This window comes from Trachymyrmex cornetzi, unplaced genomic scaffold (genome assembly GCF_001594075.2).
Source record: "Trachymyrmex cornetzi isolate Tcor2-1 unplaced genomic scaffold, Tcor1.1 scaffold1061, whole genome shotgun sequence".
In the NCBI taxonomy this organism is placed as follows: domain Eukaryota; kingdom Metazoa; phylum Arthropoda; class Insecta; order Hymenoptera; family Formicidae; genus Trachymyrmex; species Trachymyrmex cornetzi.
In genome coordinates this window covers 72695-96076 of record NW_017295611.1, presented here as the reverse complement: position 1 = coordinate 96076, position 23382 = coordinate 72695, and the positions used below count along the sequence as shown (strand labels likewise).

At 32.5% G+C, this 23382-nt stretch overlaps 2 protein-coding genes across 4 annotated transcripts in view; both read left to right on the top strand.

The window, feature by feature from the left end:
* The window catches only part of Nrg (Neuroglian), a 25482-nt gene extending 13916 nt beyond the window's left edge, over positions 1-11566 (top strand). For 2 of the 3 annotated variants that reach the window (XM_018505851.1, XM_018505847.1), the window contains exons 3-12: positions 1172-1304; positions 2021-3436; positions 4568-5031; positions 5205-5561; positions 6793-7051; positions 7135-7455; positions 7582-7801; positions 8759-8915; positions 9000-9272; positions 11206-11566. In XM_018505851.1, the coding sequence (XP_018361353.1) occupies positions 1172-1304; positions 2021-3436; positions 4568-5031; positions 5205-5561; positions 6793-7051; positions 7135-7455; positions 7582-7801; positions 8759-8915; positions 9000-9272; positions 11206-11309 (3704 nt within the window). In that variant the 3' untranslated portion in view covers positions 11310-11566. Of the gene's footprint in view, positions 1-1171; positions 1305-2020; positions 3437-4567; positions 5032-5204; positions 5562-6792; positions 7052-7134; positions 7456-7581; positions 7802-8758; positions 8916-8999; positions 9273-10704; positions 10798-11205 lie in introns of all 3 variants that reach the window. The other variant, XM_018505859.1, reaches the window with a different exon arrangement.
* Positions 11567-16429: 4863 nt separating this feature from the next.
* shf (WNT inhibitory factor 1) overlaps positions 16430-23382 on the top strand; it is a 24789-nt gene continuing 17836 nt past the window's right edge. Inside the window, exon 1 of the mRNA XM_018505622.1 lies at positions 16430-16466. Coding sequence (XP_018361124.1) covers positions 16430-16466 — 37 coding nt within the window. The remainder of the gene's footprint in view (positions 16467-23382) is intronic.

The window sequence follows — 23382 nt, the reverse complement described above, 5'->3', positions numbered from 1 at the left end:
ATAAGTATTTGAGAGCATTCGATGAGCCTCAGCCGCAGATTTCTTCATATTGAAGCAGAAAATTAAAACTTCCCGCATATGACGAGAATTTGGCTCGTAAACTGACATTTTCAATCGAGAATAACTTTATGATGCAGACACAAATCGATTAATGTTTCTATGGGGTTATGTTGACAGACGCCCAAGTTTATTGTATGACGTCTATGATCTATTTATTTCGACCACCACTTACCGCTAAAGCCATCTATGGGAAAACGGCGGAAGCAAAGTTGTACACCTAATATATACGTGTCCCTATTTGTTTACACTCCAGATCATATACACTTCTTAATATTTGTACATTCACACAATTACACCTGTGTCTAGAGTATCTTTGGCTGTTAAAGCCTATTCTACAATGTGCTCTTTGTTTCCTATTTTTTGCTTTTTATCTCTTACTTTTTCTCTCCTTGCGACCGTTTCAACGACAATTGTATTTCTTGTTACTGTTTCTTATTTCTTGCGAAGTTCGTTAACTTTTATCTTGGGCGACAGAAAACAAAAAAAAACCAGATGAGAAGCAAAAAGACAAGATGTAAAAAATAGAAAAAAAAACAAGAAAAAGGAAACAAAAAACACATTGTAGAATAGGTTTAAAACATACGTGAAACATTTCATGAAAACATTGTAAATCATTTTTATGTGAATATTTTATTATCATATACATTATTTACATTATTTTACATGTGCAATGCAACATAATTCCAACAATACAACATAAACACAACATGGCTCCAATACAACAATAAACATACACACAACATAGTTCCAATACGAACTGTAGAATATAATTTTTATTAGATTCCGGATTCGTTACTTTAAAATGTTTGTATGTACCTGTACATATCCTTTAAAGAATGTTGGGTTTTCTTCTATCGTGTATTTGTTCTCATTCTCTTTATATCCTCTTAATGTATTTATTTCAATTAAATTATAGTAAGCTGTGGCTGACCCTTATTATAATTAAGTTAAAAATCACGAAGATCATCTCTCACAGCGGAGTTTCATTACATTAAACATGAATTATAAATGTTTCTTGTTTAGATTATATTTGTGTATTTCTCTTTTACTAGTTTACCTTTACTTTAATGGCACAATTGTTCTGGATCTAATATATTTTTTTGTTTATTAGTTCGATCACCGCCACGAATATCTAAACAGCCACCAACGGATGAGCAGCTGTTTCAAGTGGCACAAAAAAACGTCAATGAAAATGATAAACCATTTCTAATTGAATGTGAAGCGGAAGGAGAGCCAGCTCCAACGTATGTATCTGATTTTTTTAAGATTTGATTTTTATTTTGTTTTTTATTACATGTAGAATAAATATTGTTATCTTTAAGTCGCCTTTTACACGGTCTGTTGGCATTGTTAGATAGTGCCTCGCGAGTGCTATCAAGGAAATAGCTATTATGTAAATATGACTTGTGATACTTGAAGTTGCTTAAGAACGGAAAACGTACTTTCGGAATATTTCATTTGAAGTTACATTGCACTCACGTCGAGCTTATTCATCTCATGCAGTATAGAGAAGAAGTGGGTACAACTGGTCGATCTTAATTACAAAGATGATCTCATAGCTTTAGGTTGTGTGAAATAATCATCACTAATACTGACTTATCTAATCATACGGGCGTTGGTGCAGCTTTTTATAAACAAATAAAGAATGATTAGTTTATACATATTATAGTGTATATATATATATATATATATATACATATATCTCAGGTATATATATATATATATAATCAGTTATAAAAAGAAATTATTTATAAATAGAAATTTATTTACAAATTAGAAAAAACAAATTATAAAACGTGTGTTAAATTTCATCATGTATATCGATGTTAGATTAATTAATAATGAGTTATTAAAATAACTCATTAAAATAACTTGTTAAGCGATTTATTTTTTATTATGAGATAAAAGTATGATTTGACGCATGTTAGAAGAAATTCTGATATTGTATAATTTTATATAGGTATCGTTGGATTAAAAATGGAAAACCCTATTTGTGGCCAGCGTATGACGATCGCATTTCTCAACAACCTGGTAGAGGTACTCTGGTTATATCAAGACCGCAAAATGAAGATCTAGGACAATATCAGTGTTTTGCTGAAAATGATTGGGGCATAGCTACGTCGAATTCGGTGTTCGTTCGAAAGGCCGAATTAAATTCATTTAAGGATGAAAATCCGATACCGTTAAGCGCGACCGAAGGTTCACCATTTAAACTTACCTGCCAACCACCCGATGGCTGGCCTAAGCCAAACGTTTATTGGCTAATTCAGGATATCACTGGTGGTATCAAGTCAATCAATAATTCAAGGATGACTCTTGATCCAGAGGGTAATCTCTGGTTCAGCAATGTTACGAGAGACGACGCTTCGGATGATTTTTACTATGCCTGTGCCGCCACATCAGTGTTCAGAAATGAATACAAAGTAGGCAATAAGGTTTTGCTAAATGTAATTTCTACGGGTGCGTCCAGCGGCCAGAACAAATATCCTCCCGAAAAGCAGTACGTCACCAGGAAAAATGAGATTGCTATGCGCGGTAAAAAGGTAGAACTGTATTGTATATTTGGAGGGACGCCTTTGCCGCAGATGGTTTGGAGCAAAAATGGTCAAGTGATCAAGCCGAGTGATAGGATAATTCAAGGAAATTATGGCAAATCTCTCGTTATAAAACACGTCAATTTTGAGGACCAGGGGCAATACACCTGCGAAGCATCAAACGGAGTGGGTCGAGCCCAATCATATTCTATAAATCTGCAAGTAATGGCTTCACCGTATTTCACCGTTGAACCGGAGTTCGTGAATGCTGCGGAGGACGAGACTGCAGAAATCAGATGCGAGGCTAGCGGAGTGCCCGTTCCCGAAATTAAGTGGATCCGTAACGGTAAACCGATATCCGAAGCGCCGGAGAATAAAAGAAGGAAAGTCACGTCGAATTCAATTATCATCGAGAGATTAGTGAAAACCGATACGGCAAATTACGGATGCAACGCTACCAATTCGTTTGGATACGTTTACAAGGACGTATTTATAAATGTGTTGGCGCTCGCGCCAGATATCACGCAACCGCCTATGAACTTAAGCTCAGTAGATGGCAAGACCATTCGGATTACGTGCCGCGTTTTCGGCGCGCCTAAACCCGAGGTCAAATGGATCAGAAACGGACAAGAATTAACCGGCGGTCGTTACAAAATTCTAGATGTAGGCGATTTGGAAATCGAGAATGTTATATTCCTAGATGCCGGTACTTACACGTGCTATGCCAAAAATAAGTTGGGTGAGGTGAATGCGTCCGCCATTTTGATGGTGAAAGAGCATACCAGGATAACAGATGTGCCAGAAGACTATGAGGTCGCAGCCGGCTCTACTGCCACATTTAGGTAAAATTTTGCAAAGAAATATTGAACTATAATAGTAATAAGGCTCAATAAATTTAAAAAAATCGAAAGAGAAAGGGCTACAAGCCTAAGATTAATCGTTATAAGTTAAAATTTGAAACCGTTAATAAATAAACATGTCATTTAGTTAAAATATAAAACTTTAATTTGCCGGCAATAAACAACAAAATAAAAACAAACGTTTCGATCCCTGTTGGATCATTATCAATGTTAACAAAAATAATAGTGGAATATTATTACAAAGATAAGATATATATATTATATAAAAATTATGATTTACTCTCGATCGCAGTATTAATATTATCAATCTCGCTCAGTATGAAGTAAATATTATAAGAATATTGTAATCGATAACCATGTATTCTGGTTTGTGTAGATTATAGACAAAAATAATTGTTCCTGTTAAAAAGTACAAATATATTGTAAAAATGTAATAGGAATAAGTAATCAAATACAATCTAATAAGAGATACAAACTAAGAAGCAAGGAATAAAAATAAAAAATAATCTAATATTATAATAAATGTATACTAAAATCATTAAGACGAATTGAAATTGTGCGATGTACAGTCATAAATTATATATATTTAATTTAGTAGCAGCTAAATTAAATGAGAATAAATACCTTATGATCGTGTGTCAATATAATATAAAAGTCATCTATTCTTAGGCAATACGATAAGAGTGAAAATATAGTCATTTCTCTAAGATGTTCAGAGGCAATATAAAATCGACATGCTAAAACAAGAAGGTTGATGCAGTAAACTAGAAAGGAAGGGGAAAATAAAGTAGAGGGAAGAAAAAGTGGAGAGAAGTAAAAATCTTTGTAATAATTCCACTGTTATTTTTGTTAACATTGATAATGATCCAACAGGGATCGAAACGTTTGTTTTTATTTTGTTGTTTATTACCGACAAATTAAAGTTTTATATTTTAACTAAATGACATGTTTATTTATTAACGGTTTCAAAATTTAATTTATAACGATTAACCTTAGGTTCGTAGCCCTTTTTCTTTTAGAGATATTGAAATTTCAATAAAAGGAAAACTAATCTGTAATCTTATGTATAATTACAAAATATCGCTTATGATTTTTGTTCTACGTTTGTTCTAGGTGTAATGCTGTTACTGATCCCACTCTACCTCTAACCATAGACTGGCTAAGCAATGGCCAACCAATAGACTTCGAGATGGAACCAAGATTTGTACGAAGTTCCGATTATTCTCTGTTGATTACAAAGACGACCGAATTGGATTCTGGTGTCTATACATGTGTCGCTCGCACTGATCTTGACGAAACGAGTGCGCAAGCGACATTGATAGTTCAAGATGTACCTAATGCGCCGAGATTAATCGGCATCAAATGCCAGGACAAATGCACGGCCATTGTGCAATGGATACCTATGGGAGATAATAGATCTCCCATTCTACGCTATACGATCCAATATAATACTACCTTTACACCAGATACCTGGGAGGTAGCTCACGATCAGGTCCCAGCTACGGACCAGACGTACGAAGTGATTATGTCACCCTGGGCTAATTACACGTTCCGTGTTCTTGCGTGGAATAAAATAGGTGAGAAAATCCTTGAAAACTAAAAGGTTATTTTAAGTAAATTACAATAATATGTAATTCAGTACTATATATAATTCAAATGTTACACGATTTTTTAATAAATTTACTATAGTTATCTTCTCTTTGGAATAAATACGTTATAAACCGAGACATCGATATTGCTTTCTACGCAGGTACTTCTCTACCGTCATCACACAGCGATGTTTGTACTACCTTACCGGATCTTCCCGATAAAAATCCGGACAATGTTATGGGCAAGGGTACAACGCCACAAAATTTAGTTATTTCATGGACAGTCATGCCGCAGATAGAGCATAATGGCGCCAAATTTGAGTATAGAATATTTTATAGAAGAGATATACCGGGTGAAGACTGGATTACAAATAATATACATGATTGGAGAAAAAATACTCTTGTGGTAGAAAATCAACCTACTTATCAGAGATACAGAATTAAGGTTGTCGCGATAAATGAAAAAGGAGAATGTAGAGTTCCAGCCAAAGAAGTTATCGGATACTCCGGAGAAGACGGTAGTTCATTGATAAAATTGCTCAGTTTTATTATTATTACGATATACTAAGATTACATATAGATAAGAGAGAAGAAACCTATTTTTGGTCAAAGCGGACTTTGGTGCTTATAAGGAGAATTTCTATTTCTTTTAGTATGATTAATCTATGTTGAAAATAAATTATGCCGTGTTTGAACGTTGAATAGACTTTATAGATAGTATTTTTTAATGTATGAAAAGAATCCCGCATTGCTTATATGAAAAATTGGATCTCGATAAAATGAGTTAGTCTTTACATATAATATAACTTATAATATAGTGAATAAGAGATATCATGTATATAAGATTCAACAATGGAGTTTAAGCTGTAGTATATCAAAGATATTTTGTGTATGAGCACAAGTTTTACATCTTTGATGTATCATAGCTCAAAAACTGTCTATTGAGTCTTATACCTATGACATCTTTTATTCACATTATAAGTTACATTATATGAAAACTAACTCATTTCATCGCGATCCAACTTTCCATATAATTAGTTCGGGGTCCTTTCATACATTAAAAAAAATACAAGACCTCTATCTAACGCTCGGAAACAGCATAATTTATTTTCGATGTTGTTTCATCATGCTCAAAGAGATTAGAATTTATGAAGAAGTTACTGTGTCCTCCTTGTGAGCAATATTCATGTGAATGTATAAATACAATTTACTAGTTCTGTAGACTGTGCACCGATTTGATTTGTCAGATTTGAAACACAATCATAAACTGAAATCATAATTTTACAATTAAATTAATTGCTTTAATAATTAATCTATTTATATATAACAATGTTCCTAGTATCTTAAAAACTTGTAAATAACTTGTGAAAAATATCGGCCGGAATTCGAACTTGAATCTCCTGAATTCCGTGAGGGCGTCCTCCCAATTCGATCACCGAGGCATAAGACATTAATCGTAATAACCAGTATACGTATGTAAAAGAACGTATTTTTAATCGACGTGAAATAAAGTCTGACAAACTGAATCGGTACATAGTCTACAAATTGATAATTGTTTTGTATGTTCACATACATGTGAGTATTACTAAGCATTAATACTCGCTTTGACAAAAAATGATTTTTTCTCTTATTTATGTTTAAATACTCGTCTCAGTCTATTTTATTTAATATGCTAAGATTAATTATTTTAACATCAATAATCATGTAACTATTTTATGTGATTTGTAAAACATTAAATCGTTATTTTAGTACCCCTACAAGCACCCGGCAACTTTACAGTAGATAAACCAATATCGGGTACATCCGCTTATGTGCGTTGGAGTCCGGTATCTGAGGATTCGGTAAGAGGCGAATTGGTGGGATACAAAATTCAAACGTGGACGGAGAGGGACGGTGAAAAGGGAATGCGTGAAATTGATATTCGCGGTGGTAATAAAACGGAAGCATTAGTTGAGAAGTTCGTTCCGTACAGCAAAAATTACGTGAGAATGCTCGTTTACAATGGCAGGTAATAATACTTTGATTGATTATATATTGCTGTCCAAATTTTGCTTTTTGTAACCATCTTTAAATAATGTTTGTTTTGTTCAGATACAACGGTCCTACGAGCGAGACTTTAAACTTTAACACACCAGAAGGAGTACCAGGGACAGTACTTGGTCTAGAAGCATTCCCCATGGGATCCAGTGCGTTATATCTAGCGTGGCAGCCGCCCGCAGAACCGAATGGTATTTTAACCGGATATAGAATTTATTATCAGGTTGTGAACGGCACAAAGCTAGGAACGTTACTCGAGAGAAAGCCACATGTTGTGGATCCACAAGCTAAGAGTGCCAAATTAGCCACATTAGCGCCTGATACGATATACCGTGTTCACATACGTGCCACAACTAGTGTCGGTGAAGGAAATGAGTAAGTATCGCGTGAGTTACAAGAACGAAGTTAAACATTAGTAACATTTGTATTATTTGTAAAGCGATAAACATTATTTTGTTATTTTATCTATGTTACTTATAATTTTTTAATGTATTTTTATAGCTATTTTATCGAACAAAAAACAAAAATGTCTCAACGACCTGATATCCCACAATTTATATGGGAAACTGTACCAGTAGAGAATGGATATTCAAACATTAGGATCATTTGGGTGCCGAATTTTAATGGTAATCCGGGAAGCCATTTCTTCGTCCATTATAAGCTGAAAGGCGAAACGATATTTTTGAAGACGGATCCCGAGTTCCAGTCGAATAGTATTGAGGTATGTTTATAATGATAAATTTATGTTTGACGCTTTTTGATATGTTTTTAATGGATTCTATTAATCAAAACTTTCGGATATCTTTTGTATTGAAATCTTAAACATCAAATCATGCTTAAATTAATAGTGTGGTTAATATTATGTTCATTAAATTTACATTTTGATTGTATCTAACTATATTCTAATTTATTATAAACAAAATATCACTTAAATACGAGAAGCGCCACTTGGCGGTCAAAATTAGATATTGAATCAATACATGTACGTATTCTTTAAATGAATTTATCTCAGAAATATAATTGCGCGCCGTTATTATCGGACTTTCGACGCAATCTGAAATATTAATAATCTCTATTTGAAGTATTGATAATCTCTATCTGAAATATTAATAATCTCTATCTGAAATATTAATGATTTCCCCAAATTTAATTACATACATCTTAAAAATCTGTAAAGAACTTATTACGAAAAATATTACCTCAGTCGCGAGAATCAAACTCGGATCTCTAGCATTCCATGCGAGCGTCTTAAGTCTTTAGATCACCGAGACTGAAGTAATATTTTTTGCAATAAGTTCTTTACAAGTTTTTAAGGTGTATGTAATTAAATTTGGAAGGATTATTAATATTTAAAATGGATTGCGTTGAAAGTCCGAGAGTAACGGCACGCATACATATTTCTGAGATAAATTTATTTTAAAAATACATATCATAAGACACTGTAGTGACTCGGCACTAAAGTCTATCGACACGCGAAGCGTTCTCAGAGCGAGACTCTACCGAGTACATTTACGCGAAGCGATGAGTTGTCTGAGATCATGATATGTATTACTTCAACATCTAGCTCCGACCGTCAAGTAGCGCTTATCATATTTAGGTGATGTACTCACATAAAGGGTCTTATTTTCAATGTTATTTTATAAACAAAATAATTATACGATTATTAAAAATCACGTAGATTCGCGGTCTTCAAAGCGGTGAAGTCTATATAATGTTAATTGTTGCTGTCGACGGAGACTACATAAGCGAGAGTGCTCCTCAAGAAGTACAAACAAGTAGCGAAGGGCCCATTATTCAACCGAAAGAGAATGTAGCGACAGCTGGTTGGTTCATAGGTAATGCTTTTCTCTTTAATCAAATTTTTAGACTAATTTTGTTGACGACTGGCACGTATCAAAAACGCTGTGATATTTTTACAGGAATGATGCTAGCAATCGCCATCCTTCTTTTAGTGCTGATAATCGTATGCGTAATTAAACGAAATAGAGGCGGAAAGTATGCGGTACACGAGCGAGAATTGGCCGCTGGACGTGGGGACTATCCCGAAGAAGGTGGATTCCATGAATACTCGCAACCATTGGACACCAAATCGGCTGGTGGACGCGCGTCCTTGGCGTCTTCTTCTCATCAGGATGGTAAACATCCTGAATCTGATACCGATTCCATGGCAGAATATGGCGATGGTGATACAGGTAATAGGTTTAGAATTTATAAGACTTGGGGAATTGTTAAAAATATCTATAGTACAATGTAATTAAAAAGGCATGTAACCACGAACGTCTGATATAGATGGCTTAAGAATATTATATTTGATATAGTACAATAAATAAACGTTTCGGTCTTGAATCAGACCTTCTTCAGTATTAACTTAATTAAACGTGATACGAATATAATACAGTATAATTTAGGTCTTAAAATTAGAGTCTTATAATTATAAATACTTTAAGATATTACAAATATCCGTTAATACGTTACTAGCAGATGTTTTATTTCATGTATCATAACAATCTGATTCGTATGGAACATTTTGCGTTTAAATGGAAAATATCACATCTATCACTGAATTGGAATAAAACATCTGCTAGTAACGTATTAACAGATATTTGTAATATCTTAAAGTATTTATAATTGTAAAACTCTAATTTTAAGACCTAAATTATACTGTATTATATTCGTATCACGTTTAATTAAGTTAATACTGAAGAATGTCTGATTCAAGACCGAAACGTTTATTTATTGTACTATATCAAATATAATATTCTTAAGCCATCTATATCAGGCGTTCGTGGTTATATGCCTTTTTAATTACATTGTTTTATATTCGTACCACGTTTCTAACCTATATTGTTTAATATCTATAGTGTTAGAAAATTTCTTGATACATAAGAGTGGTATATAATTAAAAATATTTGCTACACGTATTTTTCGAGTATCAAATATTATGATAAAATAATTGCGTCCACACAATTACACACACGCGCGCGCGCGTATCTATTTCTACATTGTAGTCAAATCCCTCTAGTTTTAAATTATCAGGATCGAATAAATCCTCTATTCTCAATTTTCGATTTTAACATTTTTAACAACACATGCTAAAAATGTTGCGCGCTCAATTTTGAGAGTAAAAAAAAAATGAATTTGTAGAATCGAAAAATAGAATATATACGTATGTATAATTTATGTCGTAGCAAAAAGATAGTAGAAAGAGCAGTACAAGAGGAGAAATTAAATAATATATATTAATTGAGAATAGAAGAGTTACATAAAGAAGAGGTTTAGGGAAGAATTTGACTTTTATGAAATAGGGTACGTATATTGTGTCAATTATTGTTGCAATATAGACAAATGTATCACATTTTAATATTTTCATAATATTTTTAATACTTTCGTATAGAGAGCATAATGAAATAGTCTCATATTTCATGTGAACACAGCTGAGTGTATTTTCATACTTATTTAAATCTTGTATCATGTAACCACTTTTCCTTTTGTACACTTCACAGCTGCAGTCGCATAAGTTATATTTATTTATATATTTGCTTTAGATTATTTTATTTTTAATTTGTCACGCGCGTATATTTTGTTACATATTTTATTTGCTTTGTTGCTTGTGACTCGATATAGAGGGCATGAACGAAGATGGTTCTTTCATTGGTCAGTATGGCCGACATCGTAAGCAGGAACCAAATTCGCAAGCATTTGCCACCCTAGTTTAAGGTAAGTTCAACAAATGTGTTCTTGAAATGAAACAGTTGAAATATGAAATACAAGTTCCTGAAACATTTACTATTTACCTGTTACACTCTTTTAACTGATAATCTTTTACTCTCCAATCAATCTTGTTAAAATCAAAGTATACAAACAGATGAATCTGTTCCACCGATTATGAATCAACCGCTCTCATACAAAGTCTCCCTAATACACACTTTTAACACTTCATTCGCTTCACTCATATTTTGGCAAACTAATTCGAAAATTAACATAATTGTGTAATATCCGATAAAATTACACGCTGATGTTTATAGCATTACTTCATTTTAAAATTAAAAAAAACTGTATGATACATATAGCGTCATACTTTTATATATTTTCTGTATAAATAATAGAATTTATTGTTTGTTCTAGGACGTTTTACGGAGGATGGATCCTTCATCGGACAATATGGACCTAAAGGTAGACCAGAGGAAACACCATCTATTCCAACTGGTACTATGGCGACGTACGTGTAACATCCGCAACTAACTTAATCAAAGCCGCATAAAAAATTTTTTCTCTTTACGGTTAAGGATCCTCTGATTCTTAACTATTGCAGCAGCTCTGCTATGCACCTTGCGCTGGGCGCAATGTCCAACACTATACTGCCAATTAGACTCTGGGTTTTGGGTTTTATAGTTTCTGTAGGAAACCATGACTGTCTTTTACAATCACTCAAAATACTGTAGATCGTCACTAATTATGGTTTTGGGTTTAATAGAGTTAAAATATTACAAACATTCCAAATTTTTTAACTAGATTTTTTATACAATAGAGAAATAGTATGTGAAAGATTAATTTTTCTATGATGATTATTTACTTTATAATATATATTATCACAAGTGTTGACGATTAACCATATCTCTATTTTAATTATAAAACCCAAGAACATAGGTGTTTCATAGCGTGCAAGCTATTTATGGAAATAGTACCGTAGAAACTATTCTAGCATCGATCATAATATCTTTGACAAAGCCAGGTTGAACTAGACACTCCGATTGGTGGCAAAGTATACAAATTGCGTTCGTGTTATTCCAAATGAAAGTTCGTGCAAATGCGAAGTACTTTCAAGACTGCATGTAATATTCAATGTTTTACAACATGATTTCTAAATTTCACGTGTAGTTTCTAGGTTTTTACTTTTATAAATATTAAAAAATATATATACACGTTTTTAAAACGTGTATATGTTTTTTAATATAAATAATTACATTACTATAATTAAAACATTTGAAACAATTTAGAAATTTATTTCATTAAAAATAAACATTGCTTATCTTGTTATACGTATTGAATAGCCTTTAACATATTTATACCAAAGTAATTATCTGTTTATAACCATTAGAATTTTACTTTTTCTTCTTTTTCAAATTAAAAGGATTGTAAACTATGTCAATAAGGAAAGGCATTTTGCGATATTAAAATAATCCAATCGGATTAACTTTCTTTTATTATAAACTTACAGAAAAAAATTACTTTCGAGAGGCTTAAGTATTAGATAAGCAATATACTGCAAAATTTATTTAAAACAATTTTTTATCATATTAGCGTATTATGTTGTGTGTGTGAATGACTATATTCATAAGGAAAAAAATTATATCTTAGTGCCTATTGGACTTTACAAATGTTTACAATACAATGACTACTTATTTTTAAGTGATTTGCAGAAGTAACGCCTCTCTTTAAATTAAATATGCGTAATCTTAGTGAAAGCGTTCGCATTAAAAAAATTATTAAAATCAATACAATGAAATATAAAAGTTTAAAGAACTTTTTGCTGTTTTATATTCGTAAATAAAACAAAATTATTGATATTAAAAATGACAAATTATATATTATAGTATATTAAAATTGATTTTTGGTTTAAAATAAGAAGGTCCAATATATCAATTATCATTGAATGACAATGCATTTTACATGCAATCTGGAAAATAATTACTTTAAAAGATAGTGTCGCAATCTGGCTTCGACTGATTTTAACTTTAATCTTATAATGAACGGTTATTACATTAAGAACCTTTAGTCGCGATCAATTTTTACTCTGCCGAAAAAGGGCCAAATCTAAACGAACGCATAATAATCTATAATTATCATGCACTTACACTTTTATTATTAACAAACACACTTTACACACACGTGGACGCTCGTATGCGCGAACAGTAAGGATATGCGAAAGGTAGTAAAGAGTAAAGTAATATTAAAGAGAAGATTGTATATGCACTATAAGTAGATAACAGAAATCGCAAGGCCTCTATAAGTAACTGTTGCTTTTGTATGTGAAACATGCTTCGACAAAAACCCTTTTATTTTTATGAGAGTTTGCTTTTTGGTAATTTTATTATAATCCAATACTTATAAGATTAATACTATGATTATTTAATATATGAAGATATTAAATATATAAATATATATATAGAAAGAGAGAGAGAGAGAGAGAGAGAGAGAGAGAAAGAAAAAGAGACATTATATATATTATATATATTAATTACGAATTATTACGCGAGTAATTCTTAAAAAGACGCGACGCGATCATAACAGAGCAAATATAATTATTATTACTTAGTGTATGGGATGTTAAAATTTGTTTAGACCTTTAAGTACAATTTGTACAATTTGTTTAGATAACCGTTAAGTTAATGTAGTCATTGCGATGTACAGGTTGTCTGCAAAAGTGTCGCAAGCAAATATGTCAGGTACAAAGATAAAGTGAAACAAAGATAGGTACAAAGTGTATAATATTTATGATACGTATGTACGAAGAATCACAAAGTATAGTATTCTTAAATGATATATCTTATACCGGACAGGACAGCATCTTTTCATGATAAATTCTTACAAAGTACGTCCTTATACTGAATACAGAAATATTCTTCTAATTGAAATATATTTGTTATGGAACTTTTTTGCCGAACATCCTGTACAGGTGACTTGGACGTCACACGATTAAGATTTCTTTCTTGGATCGAGTCATAAATAATTTCTACTAAATATTTATTTTTTCGGAAAATCCTTCAAATAAATTATGTAGCGATTGACTTTTGTTTTTTTATCAGAGCAGATAAACATTTCTTCTTTTAAAACTTGAAGCTGAACAATAGTATCCTGCGATCCTAACGGTTGAAGATTCATTATTGAAAAGAAGAAGAAACCCTTGAAGTATGATTTCAAGAAAGATAGATTGAAAAAACTTAAAAGTGCCACATGATACTTTGGAAATTCAAATACAGAAAAGGGATAAAGTAACGTCTGAAAAATATACTATATGTATAGCACATGTGATAACCTTGACCAGCGTGGAATCAGTTTTCACGGTTTCTTTTCAGAGATATAATTTCACAAAGTCAACAATGGCTGCTTTCCTTTTAGGAGACACAGTTGACACAAATCGACACAAGTGTCGTTCTATCTTTGTCACTCTCTGAATATCAAGAAGGCTAGAACGACGCTGTGATAACTGTACAAAGAATCAAAGCCCATGTCATACAATCCGTCTACATAGCATAGCAGCGTGTGCAAAGTATCAAAAAAGCGCGTATGCAGATACACAAGATACATGATGTATTTATACTTATCACATTGCAGCCAAAAATGAAATTTCGATAATATTCTCTTGCTTCCTGGAGTCATTCCTGTTCGATGATTTGGTGCTGCAGGCGATCTCTTTCATCCTGGATCTCGTGATCTGCGGCGATTGACGCTTCGATTTGTCGCCGTTACTGCGAAGCTCCCCCTCCTTCAGAGAAACTGACTACTTTTGCTCCAGGAAGCGTAGAATATGATTTCGCGCCTTACGCATCTCCAATCTATCGAGGATGTTGACCGCAGCTGCGGCTAAAATCGCGTCGTCCTCTAATATTACGATTATCCACCTACAACAAAAAATCAATCTTATTCAACGTCTTGTTGGCACACGAGACGCTTAATTAATGTAGATATTACCTCGTACCGACTAATTCTCCGAGTTTTTCAGAGATTATTCTGGTTCACAAGTTTTGCATTCTACACATGGTCAAAGTATAAAAGCGACCCATGACATCGGCGTAACAGATGAAATACAATGTCTGCTCCGTTGCTCTCATTGTTGTCGTCATTACCTTTCTTTCTCGTTCATGATCCCGAAAAATGCAGACGAAACTTAGAACTCGTGATTTTATTGTCAGAACCATCAAAACTGGTCAAAATTGCCGTCTGGAAAATATCCAATACTCATTTTCCTTTTCTTACTGTCATCAATTCTGAAGCGCTTTTTATGCGCATAACAAGTAGGTATTTTATAATATTTTTCAGAGAGTAATATGTTTTCAAGCAAATTTACGTTTCGAAAATAATTTTTAAATCAATGTAAATAAAAATCTGTCGAGTTATTCACATACAATAAAAGACACATAACTGACAACTTTTTTTTTGTCTATGTAGGCCTCGGTTGGAGGCTAGAAAATAGTGTCTTTTATCGCTCCTTGCAGTACTTTGACACATGTTATTCTACTGTTTTATCTTCTGCGATTAATTTATATAATTTTTCCAGTTCTAATAAAGAGTGACTTCCAAAAAAGGGAGGTTTTTTCGCCCATTTTTCTGGTTCTCAATTTTTGGACTGAACTGTGCCAAATGATACCCTACAATGAAATATTAATTACAAAGAAGTTTCAGGTTGAGGTGACAATTGTTATCATAGCTGGAGGAGGAGGGAGTCACGTATTACGTCTATGCGAAAATCTGTTTTCTTTTACATTTCCAGCTCTGATAATTGTAATTTCTAATCTTTGTAATATTTCAATATAAGGTAAAATTTAGCACACAGTTCAGTTCCAAAATTGAGGGCTTAAAAAACGGGCAATTTTTAAGGTCACTCTTTATAAATGATGTTGAATATCGTCTAATCTTGATTCTTGATAATCTACCAGACATCGAGCTCCCAATCTATACCTCTCTCCCTATAACTGACAACTGAAGTTTTGGGTGTGTAGTCTGAAAGGTGCTTTGAAAGCGCTTTGCACGCGCTGTTATGCGACTTGGGCTATGTAAAAATAAAGGAAAAAGATAGAAGTTACTTGTGACTCGACCTAATATGTAGTATTGGCTTATCGTACTAGTAGCGTTTTTCATTGGCAGAACTAGTGCGCATTCAGTGCATTTTAAAGCCGTTGTACAAAAATCGATGTAAAAATGTACGTTTAATAACAATATAGAAACGAATTAAACCGCAAAATATTCAATACATTTTATTGTGCTATTTGATAAAATACACATTGGACATTTTATCAATTGAGATATCTCACTTTTAGATTTTTATTATATACAATATATAGTATACAATAGCATTAATGCTAAGTGCGCACTAGTTTTGCTAATGAAAAACGCTGTAAGAGAAAGGAGTGTTTTTGTATTATTACATGTCCGTTACGATGTTATTACATATTGACGTTGAAGGAAAACTTACGTTAATTAGATAGAAAATAAACTAGGCGGTTGCGACGACTGGTAAAGAGAATGGACAAATGGCGTCATACTTGACCGAAGAAATTGATTATAAATTTATCCGATGCGATACTACAATTTCGTAGATTTATTATACGTATATCATAAATGAAACACAATGACGGGCGATATTAACGATACAGCGAGACAATCTGGTATCATCGGTGCACACTCAATAGTACAACTGTGCAATCTCTAAACTTGTAATCGAAATTGCAATTACATAGATAAATATAAAGTAAAATCACATTCTCAATTCGATATCTAAATATTCTAAATATATGACTGCTGACAAAATTGACGACGAAATGTTTCGAATCTCGATGTCCAAGTCACACATACACAACACATGCACACAAGCGCGTTTACATTTTTAGAGTATTTTTCTATTGCGCTAGCCTCAATATTTACCGAAACATAGCGAGATTCGTTCATTCTGCACGTTGAATAATTAGTTAGATGCGTTGAAAACTAATGTTGTATACATATATATATATACAAACTTCCAATACTTTCGCACGAGCAACTCATATTTTCGTACGTTGTATTATTCTTTTATATTTCTTTTCTTTTTTTTATAATTTTATACTTTGTATAGAAAACCATTTGCGTTTTTTGCGCGATCGTATCTGTAATAATAGACGCGCGTTTTGTGGCAGCCATCGGTCTTTCGACTGAGTTTCTGAGGTATCTCCATTACCTTGACGAAGGGCGAGAATCTGCTATTCTGCTTGATATTAGATTGCGTTGACAAGAGAAACGATTCGTGACTTATTAAAGAGTGTTCATTGTATAACGAGTACATGTTACTACGAAAAAAAAAATGTAAAGTCTTGACTCTTTTTATAGCACATTTTTATAGTGAATCTCAATTATTTCATAATATGTAGTGTTCATTCGATTAGCTCAGTCGCATCATATGACATCATATTGACTGTCTTATTGTTAAGTGATGGTGGAACAAAGCGAGGATAATCCCATCAAATTGTCGATAATTAGCGTTCCTATTAACGTGTTTCTTAACTTTCCGACTTCAGTATCGTCAAACATTCATTACTTAAAGGTGTTATCGCCGTTCCAGAACAATTGCTATAAAAAGAGCCAATGCAGAACAATGAATCTCAATAATGTAACTCAACGTGTGCTCGTTTACCGTGCGAATCCTTCATTGTATATTACGCTGATATTACTGATGTGCCGATGTATTTTTCGCCGTTTATATATTATATACGCAGCTATAAAGAATGCATTGATACATTCTTGCATCGGCATCACGGTTTTAGATAATTTTTCTACGAAATAAAAAAAATCCGCAAAAAAGACAGTCCAGAAATACGGATGATGCGCAGGGCAGTCCATCCACTCGTGGTGCTTTGAATGATCAAACATGTATCGGAAATTAACTTATGCAGAAGTTGCAAGCAATATAAAAAGGCACAGCATGGCCTAATTTTCATTGTTAATATTTTCGTCCGCACGCAAGAGAGTTACCATATAAACGCGCGCGCGATCGGGGATGGGCCACTCTGCACTGAATTCTCTCATCTTCTCCTTGTAAAGCAACGAGATCACTACGTTGTATAATAATTAAGCGAATAATTGTCTCTTAATCTTTAAGTTATTCATTCACGAACGCGATCGCATTGATACGCATCCCGATATTTGCCCGCATAACTCCCATGTTAGTAAAGTAAAAAGAAAGAGAATAAAAACCAAGGAAATTCACAAAAAAATGAGTACGACAGTTTAGTTTACCCGTCGATATACGTCCAATAGTTTTAGCCGATGGTGATTCCGATTAGTTACTCCTATCCGGTACACACACACACACACACACACACACACACACACACACACACACACACACACACACACACACAATAAAACTGAATTTATAAGTTATCGCTATAAGCGGGAAGCACAGACTCTTGCATAACGCATAATACATAAGGCATAAAAAATTCAATCGATCAGAGTCCTTTATTTCATGGAAAAGAAGGAAACGAAGGACTTTGATTGGTTCATTTTCTTGTGCATAACGCATAACGCGTAATGCATAATAAAATGAACCAATCAGAGTCCTTCGTTTCCTTCCTTTCCATGAACTAAAGAACTCTGGTTGAATTTCTTACACCTTATGTATTATGCGTTATGCAAGAGTCTGTGCTCTCCGTCTAAGACGTTAATTCGCGCATTTAAAATTATTAAAATTATTATTTTTGAAATTACTAAACATTATTTAGTTATATACAATAAGAACGAAAAAAAATTTTACGTTGCACTTCTCATCTTGTATTTCGCATTTTATTCTCATAGAAAGTTTAGACAGCACTTTTCTTTCAAGTTTTATTTATTTATTCTCGAGGGGACAACAATACATTATTCTCTCTCTTAAGAATAGAACAATCGTCAGATTTAATTCTACTAAACGAACACAGAAATCGAGCAAGATGTGACCGATAATACGATTATGCCGGACAGGTTTTTTGCATCCGTATTCTCGATCTGAGCTACTACGAGTTCTTTCTTCCTCTCCCTCGTCGCGGTTACAGACGAATAAAAGATCGAGGGAGAATAAAGGGAGGCACAATCCAAGCCGCGTCCACAGAAATATAGCCGTGCTAAACGAACGCATGCATCGAACGGTAACTTCGATCGCTCGGCCACAATATTATTTAGCATCGAACAAAAATATCTTAAAGCTTGCGAATCTATCATTGTCTGAGATTCAATATGTGAAAATTATCTAATTTAAAAAAGAAAAATGTTTATCTATCTATAGAAATACATCATCTACATTAAGCTATAATAAAAATAATTGAAAAAATAAATACAACCAACGGTTGAAATTAAAAAAAAATCTGATATACTAAATGAAAAGTATTCTATAGTTCTTTCATGGGGGTTGTTATAATTTTGGTATATATATATATACTTAATATTAATATAGTTCATATTGTACATTTGATACAAAACACTAAACATATCTTGATTCTAAACTGTTAGAAATTTTATTATGAATTTAAGTAACATGTAAAAGAAGTTTGTGAATATGAGGTAACTGAAAAGTAATGAATGATTTAACTAAAATCTAAGTTACAATAGTCTTAAATGTAATAAATGTGTGCATTAAATTTCATGCAAATCTACATAAAATTTTATGGAAAGTATATTAAAGTTCATGAAATTTTATGAAAAATACATTAAATTTTATGCACACAAATATATTTTTCAGTTACAAATGCATTAAATTTAATGTAATGTTGTGAAGTTAAATTCAACTTATGTAACTTAAAAGTATATTATATTTCATGATATTTTTAACAGTATACATATTATGATGACTATGATGAATTTTGAAAAAAATGTGAATATTCTCATTAAGATAAGATCGGTAAAAAATTTTAACTGAAGAATCCACATTTCAAGAGAGGTATGTTCAGTGAAAGGCAGGCACACTTTGCCAACAAAAATTTTTGGAACAATCGGAAATACAGCGAAACTAATAAAGTATACTACACAAAACAATATCTAAAATTAATAAGAAGAAGGTAATCGACAAAAACAGCCTTTTAATTCAGTATATAATATATAAATAAGCAAATATCAACGATCTTGCTATAGTCATCTTCGTTCGGATCTTCAAAAGAAATTCGTAACAATAATACGATTTGATCGTTTTCGTGAATCTATGTCTGTCACGCGGAAAGAGTCCATGATGGTAAAACGTACGATTGATCTCCGATCCCATACGCGTTATACATGGGATTCGCGAACTGGAAAGCGACGAGCTATAAGAGCGTCCGCAAGCAGGCAAGCAGGCAGGCAGGCAGCGCCGGTTTATTCCTGATCGAATGTTTTTGCACGGCCGCCGCAATCCTAATTGAATTCGCTGTCGGTCGTTCTCGCGGAGCTGCACCGAGAGCGGTGCGTAGAATCACGCGCCGTACATACACGAATTTACGTCATATAATTGTGTGACAGAAAAACAGATCAAAACGAGAATGTAGTGTTATTCGAAATTCAGCTCCTTTCTCTTTTTTGTTTGTATAAGCGATGAAAATATCCTAAGTACATTCTCGCCATTCAAAAGGATTAGAAGGTACCAGACTATCTCAAATTTTTTGCTAGACTTTTTTGCAGACGCGATACTTACGAAGATGATATCAAATATTTTATGACAATAAAATTATTTAGAAATATTTTTATGCAATATCTCTGCTTGAAAATCATAACATGGCTGCTAATAGCAAAACAAGTCATTATAATATCAAAATGATGTCAAAATAACTCCAAAATGATCATTAAAAGTCATTTTTTAATCATTTCCGATTCATTTTAATGTCATTTTGACGTTATCATGACTTGTTCTGGGTGGGACATAAAACTTATATACTTTTTCATATAATTATTTAACGGAAAGTCGAACGAGAGCAAACATTAGGCTGTTCATACATAATGCTGTTCTTTTAATTTAATTTTTTTTTATAGGAGAAATAAACAGGTACTCATAAATTCCTGCGGTTTGAAAGATTGATTGGAAAAAAACAGATCGTCTAGATTTTTTGCAAATAATAATCACAAAGATAATATCGAAAGTTTTACGAAGGTAAAATTATTTTAAAATATATCTGCGATAGAGCTCTTTGCTTGATATAGAAAATCATAACATCAATATTAAATTTATGCTTTATATTATATAATTTCCAATTGAAAGATAAACGAAAGCAAACACAGTCATTTTAAATTTAATTTTTTTTTAAAGGAACCGAAATATACTTTTAAGTTCCTGTGATTTGAGAGACAGGATGATTAGAGGATACTAGGACGTTTTAAATTATCCATAAGTGGTAATATCGTAAAGATGATATCGAATGTTTTACGAAGATAAAACTATTTTAAAATATATCTGTGCGATATCTATTTGCTAGATATAGAACATTCTATCAATATAAACAACTTATATTTCTCCATAAAACTGTCCGACTGAAAAACGAATAAAAGCAAAAAATAATGCGATTCAAAGTTTAATTTTTTTCAAAAATGAAAATATGCTTCTAGATTCTCCAGATTTAATGGGCTAATTACAAGATAAATTTTAAAAGAGCTTAGATTTTTGTTGTAAATTATTTTACAAGTGATAGTCGCAAAGACAGCGTCGAATGTTTCATATGGATGAAATTTTGGAGTTACAACGTTTCAGAACGTGGTTCAAAAATTTGCGACGGTTCGAGGTCTCTTCGGAATATTCACGGTCGTAGTGCATGTACCGGAAGAAGAAAGACGAAGCAGGAAGAAGACGAAAGATGAGAGAGACGGAAACCTCAGCCGCGTAGGATAACAATGGACCACTTGTTAGATAGCCCATCCCTCGACATCGGGGATACAACGGATACTATTGGTTATTCATTGGGGCCTCTCTTAAAGCCGGTTATCTTGCCAGATCAGTTTAGAAATAGATCTGATCCAGTTATTTCCGATTATCGATGACTGCAAACTTTATTATCAATCTCAAGAAGCTCTTCGCTCCGTCGTAAATTTTTCACGTGTTTACGCTGCAAATAGGATTACTGCGAATCATAAATTCGTGAGAATATCATTGAATATATAATGTAATGGCAGAAGAAATATAATAAAAATAAAAAATTAATAACTCTCAAACACACACAAGAAAAATATGTATGTAAAATTAAAATGATATTATATATTAAAGAAACGTTTTGCCCCTATTATATTCAATTGTATTCAATGTTCAAATAATATATCTACTTACTATTTTCTTCATCTTTTATTTTTATAACTTAAATCAATCTTTTATATGCAGAAATGTTTACAATAATTTAAACATCGAACAGAATAATGATGCGCATGACGTAGCGGATTTACGACACGGAAGTAAAATTCAATTGTCGACGGGATGAGGAATGGAAGAGAAGGGAAACACAAGAGATGAGCAGGAGACAGGAGAAACGACAGAGAACCGGCACGATCGGACGAAAGATGTTAAAAAACTGGTTCCCTCCATCGAGATTTCTTATCACTTTTTTTAGTTAATTCGAATTTTGATTCTTGTGTATCTGTACGTATACTACTTTTGACAAATTTGTTTTGGACGATTTCTGAAGATTAAAAGGAATTAATCAATATGTAGATGTTATGTAAATAGCTACGAATAATGTAAATGTGTGACTTCATAAATATACTTATTAAAAAAAAAAAACAGATCATGTTATAAATTGTAACGTTACAATGGCCCGTTTTTCTTTTTTTTTTGGCGGAATAAATAAATATAGTATATTTTTCCACACAATTCGATTCATTGTAGGGAAGAAAGAAAAACGAGTGAAATCAGGTAGATATTCCGAAGGGAAAGGAAAAACGTCAAATTAAGAAATTATATAACAAAAATTATATAACAATTTAATTTAAAAATGAACGTGTAATATATTTAAACAAATTTTTTAAATTGTATTTTTAAAATTGTGTGCGCGCAGTGGCTAAATATCTGAATTAACACAAATATATTTAAAAAAAACTTGTATACAGTAAACGCTCCATAAAATCTTTCATATCGGAGATTGGTTTAATTTGAAATGAATATTCGATTTACTTTCAAACTTACCACTTTCATTCCTTGCTTTTCGCATTTACGATCTTCATTAATCTTTCCCTAATATTAATTATAATTAACAAAATTAATCAATGAAAAAATTTAATATTAATTAGCGATGTTAATTTATATATCAATAAAACTCATTTAAACGATCAGTTATAGTTTACGTCGGAATTCAGGACAGAACCTTAATTACAAATTTATAAATTATTTACAATTTATAAATTATTTACAATTTTATATACATCGTGTAGTACAACAAACATTGAAAGAATTAAAATGCACATATACATGTATATTGCAAATGTATATTTTAAAAAAATACACGGCAGATAAAATTATAAATAGCATTCTATTTTGAATTCCGTCGCAAATTATAGATCGTCTAAATTGAGTTTAAGACATTAAAATAAAAAGCATACGTGTGCGCGCGCGCGCGAGAGAGAGAGAGAGAGAGA